The sequence below is a fragment of the Artemia franciscana genome, chromosome 2 (assembly GCF_032884065.1).
Source record: "Artemia franciscana chromosome 2, ASM3288406v1, whole genome shotgun sequence".
NCBI lineage: Eukaryota > Metazoa > Arthropoda > Branchiopoda > Anostraca > Artemiidae > Artemia > Artemia franciscana.
This window is the reverse complement of record NC_088864.1, coordinates 18,373,191-18,389,245: the sequence shown is the minus strand read 5'-3', so window position 1 is coordinate 18,389,245 and position 16,055 is coordinate 18,373,191. Positions and strand designations below refer to the sequence as shown.

The 16,055-nt window shown below is 34.8% G+C and overlaps 1 protein-coding gene across 2 annotated transcripts in view; it reads right to left on the bottom strand.

Moving 5' to 3' along the window:
• Nucleotides 1–16,055, bottom strand: part of LOC136038076 (gamma-aminobutyric acid receptor subunit beta-like) — a 208,159-nt gene that overhangs the window by 152,436 nt on the left and 39,668 nt on the right. For both annotated transcript variants that reach the window (XM_065721074.1, XM_065721081.1), the window contains exon 3: nucleotides 3,440–3,666. In XM_065721074.1, the coding sequence (XP_065577146.1) occupies nucleotides 3,440–3,666 (227 nt within the window). The remainder of the gene's footprint in view (nucleotides 1–3,439; nucleotides 3,667–16,055) is intronic.

Genomic DNA, 16,055 nt, shown 5'->3' with positions numbered 1-16,055 from the left:
TTCGGCATGTCTGAGTCTAAAAATTATACTAAGTAATTCGCTTCCTACATAAAAAAAGCTAATGTCTCTATAATGGCCACATTTGCTTTTATTGCCTCTTTGATAAAATGGTTTAATTGACGAATTCCTAAAATCACAAGGTACTACCCCATTTTCAGAAATCTTGTTCATAATCTTCAGTAATTTATCTCTAACTTCGCAATCACCAAATTTCAAAAGCTAATTTACTACACTATCAACGCCTGAGGCCTTATCTTTTAGTCCTCTTACTAATGTTTTTAACTCTTCTTTGCAAAATATATCTTTCTTCACTTCTAAAGTGTTACAAAATTTTTAATTGTTTCTAAAGTGTTCCTTGTAACTTTATTGCGGCTTAAGACATTGTCAAAGGCTATTCTTAAGTGATTCGGAGTCTATAGAAATATCTATAGTTTTGTGTGCCGAAAGGTCAAGTCCCTGTATTATTTTAATTATTTTTTATGTTTCGATAAAATTGGTGAAAACTTGTCAGGTTGTAAAACCTGTCCTTAGTCCTTCTTTTCTAACTCCTTTAGTTCTCTCATGTCTGGATTTCATGGTTGTAAACATAGCTATTTCATAGTTCCTTCCATTAGTTTTCCCTTAACAAAAATTATTAAACTCTCGTTCCAGCATGGTATTTTCCCAAACACTCTCAAGAACGCACGAGTTATCATACTGTATAAGAGTAGGCAAAAAAATGACCCAGTTAACCATCTTCCAATGTTTTTAGCAAACTTATTCGGCAGGCGATGAATTCTTTTCTAACTAATTCTTTTACTTTCTATTTCTCTTTATTTTTATTTGTTTCAAGATTTTCAATTTGTTTGTCGACAAATCGTCCAGCTTAGCTTGTGCGTTTCCATTGAACTGTGCTCATTCTGGAATAAACTACCTTTTAATTCCTCCCACTTTATCCTGGTGTGCTAGTAAAGCCCTTGACTCGTTAACCCACGCTATTTTTCTCTCTAAACTTTCTCATTTTGTCGTATGAGGTAGCGTGCTTCTTTACTTCTGGTCTTACTTGGAAAGTAAGAAGTAGTCTTACTTACTTCTAGTCATTTGGAAAAATATGTGCTAATTTGCTTTTCTGTTCACCCTAAAAAGTTGGGTATGGTGTCCCTCATGGTTAAGTTCTAGGGACAAGTATTTTTTTTATTTACTTAAATGTCTTAATTTTTTCAATTAGAAATGAAACTCTTTTATATCCTTTTGATTTATGTCATTCTAGTTTTTACCGTGCCCATTACCGTATTTCACCATCTTTTGATTCTGTTGCTGCTTTTGCTGAAGATAGAACCCTTGTTACTTTTGAGAGGACAAAGAGTGAAGTTTGCAAGAATGAAGGATACCATATCGATTTCTTATGAATCCTTCTGGATGATTAAATAAAAAAAACAAGTTTTTTTAACTGAAAGTAAGGAGCGACATTAAAACTTAAAACGCACAGAAATTACTTCGTATATGAAAGAGGCTGCTTCCTCATCAACGCCCCGCTCTTTACGCTAAAGTTTGACTCTTTCTCTCAATTCTTCTTTTTAAAACAGTAAAAAACTTTAGCGTAAAGAGCGGGGCGTTGATGAGGAAGCAGCCTCTTTCATATACGAATTAATTTCTGTGCGTTTTAAGTTTTAATGTCGCTCCTTACTTTCAGTTAAAAAAACTTGTTTTTTTTATTTAATTTCTGAACGTTTTTGAATCAATGCATGTTTTGATTTTGGCTCTCCGCAGAGGAATAATCAAAACGAAATTTGCATATTTTTTTTTTTGGCTTAATGGCTTTCTCATAATTTTGATCGAATGATTTTGAGAAAAAAAGAGCGGGGGACGAAACCTAGTTGCCCCCCGATTTTTTGGTTAATTAAAAAGGCAACTAGAACTTTTAATTTTTTACGAATCTTTTTATTGGTAAAAGATTTACGTAACTTATAAATTAGCTTACGTAAAGAACTTTTGTATTCTCATGTTTTTATTACATATATGAAGGGATTCGCCCCATCGTCAGTACCTCGCTCTTTACACTAAAGCTTAAATTTTATCCCAATTCATTAAGAATGACCCCCTGAATCACAAAAGCCGTAGAATAAGTAGTTGAAATTACTGAAAATACTTTAGCGTAAAGAGCGAGGTATTAGAAGGAGGTGAGCCCCTCATATGGGTAATAATTTCTGTTTGTTTTAAGTTTTATTGCTGTTCCTTACTTCCAGCTGAAAAAGATTTTTCACTTTTATTTTTTAATTGTTTTTTTTTAATAATGCTAGTAGCCTATATCCTGCTCTCCCTTCATGGAAATTTTCTTCTCCCACTTCAAATTCTCTAAGGAAAGTTCCCCCAGCATATCCCCCTCTTCTCGATCCCTCCCCCAAACCAAAAAAATCCTCCTGAAAACGCCTGTATACTTCCCAATAACCATTACTATATGTAAGCACAGGTCAAAGTTTGTAACTTGTTGCCCCTCCCACGGGGACTTTGGGGGAGTAAGCCGTCCCCAAAGACATAGTTATAAGGTTTTTCGACTACGCTGAATAAAATGGCTATCTCAGAATTTTGATCCGTTGACTTTGGGAAAATAATTAGCGTGGGAGGGGGCCTAGGTGCCCTCCAATTTTTTGGTCACTTAAAAAGGGCACTAGAACTTTTCATTTCCGTTAGAATGAGCCCTCTTGCAACATTCTAGGACAACTGGGTCGATACGATCACCCCTGGGAAAAAGAAAAAAAAACAAAACAAAAAAACAAATAAACACGCATCCGTGATCTGCCTTCTGGCAAAAAATGCAAAATTCCACATTTTTGTAGAAATGAGCTCGAAACTTCTACAGTAGGGTTCTCTGATACGCTGAATCTGATGGTGTGATTTTCGTTAAGATTCTATGACTTTTAGGGGGCGTTTCCCCCTATTTTCTAAAATAACGCAAATTTTCTCAGGCTCGTAACTTTTGATGGGTAAGACTAAACTTGATGAAACTTATATATTTAAAACCAGCATTAAAATGCGATTCTTTTGATGTAGCTATTGGTATCAAAATTCCATTTTTTAGAGTTTTGGTTACTATTGAGCCGGGTCGCTCCTTACTACAGTTCGTTACCTCGAAGTGTTTGAAAAATATATCTTTAAAGCACCGTTAACTTGGATTAACAGGAAGGTATGCAGAGACATTAGTATTCTAGGAAAATTTAAACATATTTTTCCTTGGCCGCTCCAGACAATCCTTCACGGCTTAATTCAGTAATATGCTTCTTATTACCCAACAATGCGGATGCTTACTTCTCCTATTTTTCTTGAACCAATTTCTAATACTTGTTATAAAGCCATAAATCTAATCCAGGAAAAAAATCGTTCTGCAGCTAAAATTGTATATAAGATGACAAACCTCATGTTATGGTGTCCTAATTCATATCTTATTAAAAGTAACTCTTACCTTATGCTTCTTTGGATGCCACCATTTTTCCCAATTCTAAGAAATTCGTTTGATGTGGTTGCTAAGTGGAAATAAGATGTTTTCTCATTGGCAAAAAAGGTATCTGGAACCCAAATATGTCTAAGATATTCCGTACTGACACTAATCATATTTACTGAAGGATCTGCGTCAAATTTCAGTCTCATATCTCTCCAATACTGCCGAAAGTAGAAGTCTATTGTGAAATCCTAAAATCAAATAATTAACAGTGGAGTAGGGATTTAAAAACTGCGCTAGAAGGCCGGGAGATCCAGCACTGGGCGGGTTATACAGGCACCTCCACTTGCTTATTTTTTAATACAAGCATAAAGAGAGATTTGTTGAAGAAAGATATTTTGAGTTAAAGTTTCTCAAAATAATTTGAGTTAATCAAATAATCAAACTTAATTAAAATAGCTAAGCACATGGAAATAAGGATAACAGATGCATGCCACCTGTCTACTACTAGCAATAAAGTGGAGGGACTTCAATTTTCCAAATAAACTACGATTTTGTCAATGTAAGGTATTTTTGGGGGGAGGGGGGATGGATAGATTGGGATATTTTCTTTCTAGGTGCCATAAATTTGTGAATTGTTTCTTATTGATCTGATTAATCGAACCTTGTGTTTTAGGTATCGTTTTTATTTTATTATTACCAAATTTGAGCTTTAGAGTAAAGAGTGAGGTGTTGAGGAGCGGGTAAGTCCCCTCATATACGTAAAAATGTCTGTTCGTTATAAGTTTTTATGTTGCTCTTTACTTTCAGTTGAAACAACCTGTTTTTTTGTATTTAATTTCCAATTGTTTTTAAATAATACAAGAGAATCTGGCTCCATTTCCACGGAAAAATCCCTCCTTCCCATGGATATATCCTCTAGACATTTCAATCCTGATGAAAATTAAATAAAAAAAAAAACAAGTTTTGTTCAACCGAAAGTAAGGAGCGACATTGAAACTTAAAACGAACAGAAATTATTTTGTATATGAACGGTGCTGTTCCCTCATCAACGGCCCACTCTTTGCGAAAGTTTTATACTGTTTTAAAAAGCGGAGTTTAGAGAAAGAGTCAAACTTCAGCGTTATTATTCCGTATATTTTCCGTATAATTATTATTATTTATTATTTCATATAAATTAGTCTGTATCTGAAAGGGCTGTTCCCTCCTAAAGGCCCCGCTCTTTACGCTGTTGAGGAGGGAACAGCTCCTTTCATACACGGTATAATTTATAAGGAATAATAAATGATTATAATTACACGAAAATATACGGAATAATAACGCTAAAGTGTACTTTCACTTAAAAAAAATACTTTATTTAATTTCTGAACGTTTTTGAATTACTGCATGTTTTGATTTTGTCTCTCCGCACATGAATAATTAAAATGAAATTTGTATATTAATGGTTTTTGGCTGAATGGCTTTTTGTTATTTTTGTTCGGATAATTTTGAGAGAAAAAGGTGGGGGAAGAGGCCTAGTAGCCCTCCAATCGTTTGGTTACTTAAAAAGGCAACTAAAACTTTTAGTTTCTTACGATCATTTTTATTGGTAAAAAATATAGGTAACTTACGAATTAACTTACGTAACGAACTTCTATATTCGTATATTTTTATAATGTATCCCCCTGTTATTAACTCGCTATTTACAATAAAGCTTAATTTTTGTCCCAAATCTATAAGAATGCCCCTGAATCACAAAGGCCGTAGAATAAATAGTTGGAATTGCTAAAATAATTTAGCGTAAAGAGCGAGGTATTTAGGAGGAGATAAACCCCTCATATGCGTATTAATTTCTATTCGTTTTAAGTTTTAATGTTGCTCCTTACTTTCAGTTGAAAAACTTTCACTTTTTTATTTTTCATTGTTTTTTGTTTTACACAATGCTGTGTCCCCTTCATGAAAATTTTCTTTCCCAATGAAAAATTCCTCCATGGAAATATCCTACCACGTAAGCTCCTCCCCCCCCCCCGCCAACCCCCTAACCAAAAAAATCCCCCTGAAAATGTCTGTACACTTCCCAATAACCATTACTGTATGTAAATTACTGTAAATTACTGTATGCAGCCCCTCCTCCGGGGACTGTGAGGGAGTAAATTGCCCCCAAAGACATAGTTATTAGGTTTTCTGAATATACTGAATACAATGTCTATCTAAAAATTTTGATTCGTTCACTTTGGGAAAAAATGAGCGTTGGAGGGGGCCTAAGTGCCCTTCAATTTTTTCGGTCACTTAAAAATGGCACTAGAGCTTTTAATTTTCGTTAGAATGAGCCCTCTTGCGAAATTCGAGGACCATTGGGTCGATACGATCACCCCTGGAAAAAAAACAACAAATAGACACGCACCCGTGATCGGTCTGGTGGCAAAAAAAAACCGAAATTCCACATTTTTGTGAATAAGAGCATGAAACTACTACAGTAAGGTTCTCTGATACGCTGAATACGATGATATGTTTTTCGTTAAGGTTTTATGACTTTTAGGGGTGTTTTCCCTATTTTTCAAAATGAGGCAAATTTCTCCGGCTCTTAACTTTTGATGGTTAAGACTAAATTTGATGAAACTTTTATATTTAAAATCAGCATAAAATTCTAATTCTTTTGATGTACCTATTAGTATCAAAATTTTTCCGTTTTTCAGAGTTTCGATTGGCTCTGAAAACACCGCCAACTGATCTAAGGTTCATTTTAAATGCATCTTGAGTCAAATCATTTGCTAGGAATTGAGAACAAAACACATAACTTAAATGTTTTAATTCAATAAATCCGGAAAGTACTTATTCTTTTGTCTTTGTAGTTGTTTCGTGGGGGAATTTGCATCAACTATGTAGACTATTCAATTGCAATAGTTATTTTCTTTAGTTTTTACTAGAAAGAGATTATGATAAAAAGGATATAAACATGGTGTTTCAATGCCAAAATGTAAACTATAATGAAATGAAACTTTCCGCCTATAGGTAAGAAACAATAAAAAAAGAGCAGCAGACAATATTCTAGACTAACAAAATGTTTTCCTTTGAACATAAAAGGTCAGATAAAAAGAAAAAAATTAAGAAAACATGTTTGCTTTCCCTTTTATCCTAGATCCCAGTCATGTAGAAAGCTAGATAAGAAGAGGTTAAGGAAATATTGATACTTTTTCTAGTACTCAAATCTTTAACTTTATTTATCTCGCTAATTATTTTTTTCTACTTTCAATTCAGGAAAGCAAACACATTTTTCCCCGGGAAATCCTATGCCAACGCTTTAAGCTCTTTATAAAGCTTTTGGTAATAAAGAGCCGTTCTCTTTTCAAAACGTGTTGAGACTCATAAGGATTTTCCTGTCCTAATATTTTTTTTTCAATGCTTTGGGGAAACTCCCATTGATCGCCAACTTTAAAATGAAGAAAAAAAAGAAGCAAATTTTCATAGTCCAGTCTGTTCATCGTCAGGATTGTTATTGTAATTGTACTCCCAAAGCATAGAGAAAGTATTTTTGATTTTCTTCTTAATTGCATTCGTGTGTAAGTGTTGGTGTTTATCAGAAGTGTTTTAGTTTTCATATATCCTATGTTATATATGGTTTTAATAATGTGTTCATATATTCTTCTTGAATTTGACATGTATTATTTTTTTGTGTTCGTATTTTTTCCTTTACTTACTCCCCAATAATACTATTATAACATTTGTAAACGTAATATAAATAAATTAAAGTAATTACTAATTGTAATAACACGGTAGTTCAGTAGTTTAGTCTTAATAAACGGCTATATGGCTTCATTTTTTTTTTTTTTACTGGGCACTTTGCATCGAAGGAGCGGTCGTAAGAAATTCGATAGGGAGTAATTTGACTGGAAATTGAAAACTCTAGTGCCCTTGTTAAAATTCAGGAGTGAATGAAGGACAAAGAGTCCCCCTTCAACATCATCTTTAGCTACTCACCCCAACTTCCATCAAAATTTTGAGATTTTTGGTCGCAGTAAATGAAACCAAAAATATGTCTCCGGGATAGCACGACACCCCCAATAGCTCTTGGGCAAGGGACGTAAATTATGCAAGTCGTTGCATGCGCGGATGTTGCATGCCCGGCTCAATAGTAACCAAAAATCTAAAAAATTGAATTTTGATATCAATAGCTACATCAAAAGAATTGCATTTTAATGCTGATATTAAATATATAAGTTTCATCAAGTTTAGTCTTACTCATCAAAAGTTACGAGCCTGAGAAAATTTGCATCATTTAAGAAAATAGGGGGAAACACCCCCTAAAAGTCGTAGAATCTTAACGAAAATGACACCATCAGATTCAGCCTATCAGAGAACCCTACTGTAGAAGTTTCAAGCTCCTATCTACAAAAATGTGGAATTTTGTATTTTTTGCCAGAAGACAAATCACGGGTGCGTGTTTATTTGTTTTTTTTTCCCAGGGGTGATCGTATCGACCAAGTGGTCCTAGAATGTCGCAAGAGGGCCTCATTCTAACGGAAATGAAAAGTTCTAGTGCCCTTTTTAAGTGACCAAAAATTGGAGGGCATCTAGGCCCCCCACGCTCATTTTTTTCCCAAAGTCAACGGATCAAAATTTTGAGATAACCATTTTGTTCAGAATAGTCGAAAACCATAATAACTATGTCTTTGGGGATGACTTACTCCCCCACAATCCCTGGGGGAGGGGCTGCAAGTTACAAACTTTGGCCAGTGTTTACATATAGTAATGGTTATTGGGAAGTGTACAGACGTTTTCATGGGGGATTTTATTTTGTTTGGGGGTGTGGCTGAGGGGAGGGGGCTATGTTGGAGGATCTTTCCTTGGAGGAATCTCTCATGGGGGAAGAAAAATTCAATGAAAAGGGCGCAGGATTTTCTAGCATTACTATAAGAAAACAATGAAAAATAAACATGAAAACGTTTTTTCAAATGAAAAGAAGGAGTAGCATTGAAACTTAAAACGAACAGAGATTATTACGCATATGAGGGGTTCTAAAAATACTTTAGCATAAAGAGCGAGATATTTAGAAGGAGATAAAAACCTCGCTCTTTATGCTAAAGTACTTTTAGTAATTTCAACTATTGATTCTACGGCCTTTCTGATTCAGGGGTTATTCTTCATTCTTAAAGAATTGGGACAAAACTTACGATTTAGTGTAAAGAGCGAGGTATTAACGAGGGTACAAACCCCCTCGTATACATAATAAAGATATAAGATTATGAAAATTTGTTACATAAGTTAATTCTTAAGTTACGTATATTTTTTACTAATAAAAACATTCGTTAAAAATTAAAAGTTCTAGTTGCCTTTTTAAGTAACCGAAAAATTGGAGGGCAACTAGACCTCCTTCTCCGCCCCTTATTTCTCAAAATCGTCTGATCAAAACTAAGAGAAAGCCATTTAGCCAAAAAAAGAATTAATATACAAATTTCATTTTAATAATTTATGTGCGGAGAGCCAAAACCAAACATGTATTAATTCAAAAACGTTCAGAAATTAAATAAAAAAAAACTAATTTTTTTAGCTGAAAGTAAGGAGCAACATTAAAACTTAAAACGAACGAAAATTACTCCGTATATGAAATGGGTTTTTCCCTCCGCAATCCCTCGCTCTTTACGCTAAAGTTTTACTCTTTGCCACAATTCTACTTTTTAAAACAAATTAAAGCTTTAGCGTAAAGAGCGAGGGATTGCGGAGGGGACAACCCATTTCATATACGGAGTAATTTCTGTTCGTTTTAAGTTTTAATGTCGCTCCTTACTTTCAGCTAAAAAAATTATTTTTTTTTATTTAATACTATAAGCAATGCAATAGCGCTGCAGTAAAGAGCGAATCGGGCACCATGCATATTTTTCTTCTCCAAGGCACTTCGTATGGAAGGAGTTGCTCTAGAAACTACAGAGGAGTTTACTCAATAGGAAATTAAAAGTTTTAGTGCTTTTTTTAAGAGTCAATTTCAATTTGAAAGCAAACAGTCCTCCAGGTTTCTTTTAATTCCAAAGGCATCTGATAAAATAAAAATTGAGACTGCCATTTTGTTCGGCATATTTGAAAGGTCCAATGTCAGGGCCTCTGGGGCACCCCCCGGGGAAAGGGCTATAAGTAATTAAATTTGTCCGTTGCTTATATAGTATTCTCTATTGGGAAACCGGGTGCATGTGTAATATTTGGTCTCTAGAAAGGCTAAGAGTATTCTGGTCATGCTTTCAGGGACTACTGAGGGGAGCGTTAAGCTGAACCAAAACAAAGTACTACTACTACTACTACTACTAATAACTCACTGCAGCACCAAGCCACCTGAGGCCAACACAGCTACGCACGCTCCTCCTCCAACCTAATCTATTTAAAGCCTCCCTCTTTACACCCTCCCAGGAAGTTCCCATTTCCTTTAAATCTTTATTTATGACATCCTCCCAACCCAGACAAGGAAGACCTGCTTTCCGTGTAGCCCCAGGCGGTTGGCCAAAAAGGACAATCTTCGGTATTCTGTCATCCTTCATCCGTAGAACGTGGCCTAGCCATCTCAACCTTTCTTTCATTATAGCCCCAGAAAGCGGGATTGAACCACACTTTTCGTACAACCTACTGTTTGAAATACGGTCAGTCAGCCGGGTACCCAGAACAATCCGTAGGCAGTTTCTCTGGAAAACATCTAGTAAATTTTCATCTGCTTTTCGGAGTGCCCATGCTTCAGAGCCATATTTGACCAAGTCATCACTGTAGCTTCCAATATTCTAATCTTGGTTTGTAGGCTTATCTTTCTATTCTTCCAAAGTTTTTTTAACTGTGAAAAAACACCCTGAGCTTTAGCTTTTCTACTTTTAACATCTTTACTGCTCCCACCATCTTTACTAATAATACTACCAAGGTAACTGAAGCTCCCAACCTGATCAATCTTTTCGTTACCTAATGTCACCTGTTCATCTTCACTTATTCCTAGTCTTAGTGACTTAGTCTTCTTAACATTAATTTTCAAGCCTATTTTAGCACGCCGAACTCGTAAAACCTCTAAAAATTCATTCATTTTGCTCACACTTTCATCTAATATGCTTAAATCATCAGCATAGTCTAAGTCCAGGAGCGTTCTTCCTCCCCATTTGATTCCATCGTCTCCAATTGCCTTTCCTGTGCTCCTTAAGACGAAGTCCATCAAAATGATCCATATAAAGGGGGATAGAACACAACCCTGCTTAACTCCTGATTTAATACAAAACCAGTTGCTAACCTCATTTCCTACCTTAACCGCAGCAGTATTATTCTCGTACATAGCGCAAATCACTTTAATGTATTTTTCTGGTATACCATATAACGATAAGACCTTTGTTAACGCTGTTCTATCAACAGAATCGAAAGCTTCCTCATAATCGATAAAATTAAGGACCAAAGGTGTTTGGCAACGAAGGGACTTCTCAATTATTAACCTAAGAGTGAAAACATGGTCGACACATCCTCTACCTTTTCTAAAACCGCATTGTTCTTCCCTTAAAACTTTGTCTACAGCATGTCTCAGTCTAAAAAGTATCATATTACTCAGTAATTTGCTACCTACAGAGACCAGACAAATGCCTCGATAATTACGACACTCACTCTTGTCACCTTTCTTATACAGTGGTTTAATTAAGGTTTTCCTAAAATCATTGGGTACTTCCCCTTTTTCAAAAATCATGTTCATAATCTTCAGTAGCTTATTCCTAACCTCACCACCATATTTAAGGAACTCATTAATCATACTATCAGCACCTGGGGCCTTATTATTTTTTAATCCTTCTAGTACTGTGGATAATTCTTCCTCACTAAACAAATCTTCCTTCACATCCAAGGTATCACAAACTTTTTCATTTTCATCTACATCTTTTCCTGCAACTGTATCTCGGTTTAGCACATTCTCAAAATGTTCCACCCATCTTTCTTTAACTTTTTCCTTATCACTAATTGTGGCCCCATTTCTATCTTTAACTGGGACTAGTCCGGATTGGCTACTCCCTTTCAATTTATTAACATGCCAGTATAATATTTTACTATTATGCCGTCTAGCCGCATCTTCCAGATCCTCAGCAATTTTATCCATTGCCTCCATTTCACATCTCCTTAGTTCATATTTAAATGCTTTCTCCACTTTCTTTACATTCCTTTTGTTTTCATACGACCTATCACTCAGATAATTCTTATACAAACCCCTTCTACTCTCTATTAAACCTAAAGCTTTTTGACTAATATTCCTAGTTGCTGTCTTAGCACTCTTTCCTAGGACACCATCAGCAACTTTACAAATTGTTTTTCTGAAATTATTCCATCCATCTTCCACATTGTCAAATTTTAAACCCTCAAGTTTAGTACTCAACTGTTCCTGGAATTTTTTTCTCAAATTTTCATCCTGAAGTCTACCAACATCATAACTTTCCGGGAGGGAGTTACCCTTCCGAAATTTCAGCTTTAAATTAACCTTAGACACTACGAGATGATGTGTTGTCAAAAGGTGTTTCTCAGGAACGGCTTAAGATATTAAATTAAAACTCCCGGGCATGATGAAGGGTAAGTTCAGTTGACAAAAGGGCAATTATCAAAACACACAATCTGATTGAAATATTCTCATGGAGGCGTATTTGTGATGGCTCAAGAATGGCTGAGAATGTTGAGTTGAAACGTTTCAACTCAATTCATGGGATTTTTTAACTAAATAGCGTTAATAAAGAAGCGTATATGTAATATCTCTGGAATAGGTAGGAGTCTCAAGGAAGCAATTCAAAGGAATATAGAGCTAGATCGAAACACACTATATGCAGACAGGTTCTTAACATGGTGTATTTGCAATATCTCAGGAGCGACTGTGAGCACTACATTAAAACCTTCAGGGCTACTACAATCTACCATTACTACTACTACCAGTACTACAACTACTGCTACTACTGCTGCTGCTGCTGTTACTACTACTACAACAACTACGACTACTTTAGAGTGCAAGTGCAACTACTCGGGTCTAAAACTTCTTACGAATGTTATTTCTTGCAACTACTACTTCCATTGCTTGCTACTGCTTGCGACTGCGATTGTGATTTCTCACAACTGTGATTGGGAATACTCTGACTACTTGTGACTGTGATTACTTGAAATAGCGATTACGAATAATGTGGACTGCACTCTTTCAGATAGCTTTTTAACTCACAGAACTTTTTAAATCATCAAGCTACTTCACCGAGAGTATATTCTAAATTTCATGACAGCTTATAATGCAAAAACACTTAGGTTAACGGAAGACAAAACATTCCAAATTTGAGAACACAAAGTTCCACGCAAATTTGAAGGTTCTTGAACCCCCTTCCTTCTCCTTAAACTAAATGAAAGTTTCAAATTTATCCCTCGGACCATTCCTGATATGTTACAGACATAATATTTTGAAAACATAGATCCCCATATCTCTCTTTGATTTTAATTTACCATATTCCTTTCAGTAAGAGTTCAAAATCACCTTACCCAATCCATCCTCAAAACTCTCTGAAATTTTGAATTTGATGGCCCAAGCTATTCGCAAGATATGGCGGATACGTCTTTTCGATAAGGGCAAGACATAGTGACATTCAATTTGACTGCTGATATTTTACATGTACTATAAGTCCCAATGGAGCTTATAATGCACTTTTGAATCCGTAATTTAGAAAGACCCATAAAAGTTGGATCACTCTCCAACCAGTGTAAAGAGTTTGGACTTTTTTTGAACTTTTCTGCTAAGAAGTTCTTTTCTCTCTTATATTTTCTTGTTTTTTTCTTCTTCTTTCTTCTGTATAATACCTTGATTTGCCTTAATTACAAAATAAAGTATCTATCAATCTATCTGTTATGGTAACACTGTTGGATCTAAAACTTTATGGCTTGCATCTTTTCCAAGCTCATTTCGAACGCCAAAAATCATAAATAACACACATATTCATTTCACACAAAATCGTACTAAAATTTTCAGTATTTCTGCCTAATTAGCTTCTGTTGATTATTTTATCTTCATTCCCTAGAATTCATTTTCAACTCAACAGGATCCTAGAATAGCCCATTGTCTTTCTTCTTGTAATGATCTAAGATTGGATTCTTAAGAAGTACTAGTCCCAGGATAATAAAAGAGGAGGAAATACCAAAGGTTTACAGATTTGCTTAGAGATTCCTTTAAATGGATGAACTAAATACAGGAAAGTTTTTATAATTGATTCGTTTCAGTCTTATGAGCATAGCAAGTAGGAACATTTGAGGAATTAGTTGTTGAATTGTATTAATAACTGGATGTGTGAAAAAATACGTATGTACAGCTTAAAGAAAAAATATGGCAAAAAAACTTGTAAAAATTAAATGAATCAGCAAATTAAAGCTAACTGAACTAATTAGAAACGTTCAATTAATTGATTAAAATAGAAAAACAAAATTACTTTAAAATCAATTCAATCAATCAATCAATCAATTTATTTAAATTAAACAGAGCAAAAATTACAGAACCTCAGACCCTCAAGATTCCTTTTGTAGTTCAGAATCTAAAAGATATGATTATTTGAAGAAGTTACGGAGGAGTCCATGAAAATACTTAAAAATTAAACAAGAGGAAAGGAAAATGTATGTGGATTGACCATTCATAAATTAAGGCTGATCTGGCCTGTCACCTCAAATGCTAATTAAATTGTTCTATAATATATTTTGAAAACAGGGAGGGTAAAAGAAGAGACTGTTGATAGCCAACAGGAGAGCTGAAGTTTTGCAAGAACACAGTAATAAGAAAGATTTTTGTCCAATAAAATAGCCGGGAATTCAACATGTCTATCAGGAAAGGCGAGTATCATGGTATTTCACCATGAGTGGTACAATTAGTTTGAACCAAAGGGTATGAAGTAACTGACCAAGACTAAATAAGTAGAATGGATTTAAATAGATTTAGGGCAAGGCGATTAGCATCGAACCAAGCAAATGCTCCTTCTAGGACAGAATATATGTTCATGATTAGGGAAGATTCTTTAGTCTCTGAGCACAAAAAAAAATAATACTATGGTCTGAAAATGCGAAAAGCGTTAAGTATAACTTATATAAATTTTCCTCTCAAATGATTCCATTCAAACTTCATTGTGGAAAACTTAAAAATAGACTGGAATTAGGTATCACTTTAGGGTCAAGGCGTAAGTCGCTATGGGGCAGGAAGGTAACTGTTCTTGGGCTGCCTCACTGGGTGAAACAAAGTTGTGATCACAAATTCTACAGCAACTGCGGTTAGATTGTCCAGACACAGCAATGAAAAGACCATTGGTGGATGTAAGGAATAAAATAGGTTATAGGATAGATCTCTGTCCGAACCTCTACATAGGAAACTTAGAGCTCCTTGGCTGGAATAATGAGGAACATCTACTGGCTTTAAAAACAAGAAAAGTGGCTGCAAGCTCGATATTCTGCATCAACATCATCTTTTTTTTTCTGTTCTTTACTCCGCAGTTTCAGGCCACTTGAACATCATAGGAAGCTGCTTAAAGGCTTATCTTGAAGAAATTTGCTACATCTATTGCCTTTTGTTGTTAAAAAAATATTTTTAATAAAATTAATTTGTACAAAAAACTACATTTCCGCATAGCCCGCGAGTAACAAATACTATAAACATCATCTACCATTCAAAGATCAAAATAGGATTTTTAACATTATGAAAAAAAATATAGGTATAGTTGTATAGAATACAGCAATTTTCCTAGGGTTGTAACAAAAAATCTGGTTTTTCAATTAAAACCAGAATAATTACAAAAATTTTTACTGAAACAAAGGTGATTTAGAGAGTGTGTGATATTTCGCTCCCTTCTCCCCGTAAAAATCTCGTTCTACCCTTGTCCTCAGACGGGTCTGATATTTGATGACCTTGGACAAACCTTTTTTTCAAATTTATTTTCTAGTTTATGTATTTCATACTTTGTAGCATTAATGTATATGTACAGGTTATTCTGGAGGTGGGGGGGGGATATGAAAAGTTCAAAAAATATCAAGGTATAAGCATACACTTTCATTCACCGTTTGATGTTATATTTAGTAAATATTTAAATTTAAAGAATTTTTTTTAAGTGAATTAAAAGTTGCACGAAAACCTAAAGGGAACATTAATTATTACACATGTGAAGGGGTCTGTCCCTTCTTCAACCCGCAACCCAGCCTCCTCTTTACGCTAAAATTCACAGTGCTTTAAAATTGCTTTTATTCAGTTCGACGACACTTGTGCTATCTGTCTTCACACTTCAACGGTCTACAACTTCAGCGGAAAGAGCGGGAGTTGAGGAGAAGCATTCCTCTTTATATACGGAATACGGAATACTGCTATATATATATATATATATATATATATATATATATATATATATATATATATATATATATATATAATTACTAATAATCATCAAATGTCTTCTAGCCGCAAATTTTGCTGTACATCATTTCCGTATGCAACCTGTTGTGGTTCTCGTTGTCGATATCCTCTTGCCACAGTTTTCATTACAAATTATATTCGTTTCTGATTTGTTGTAATAAATGCTGTCGCAGGTTTTCAAACCACAGATTTCATTGTGTTTCATTTTCATCCAAGCTATCCTAATTAACATCCCAAGCAAATCTATTTCTTAACAGTGGCCTTGTTTTTGTT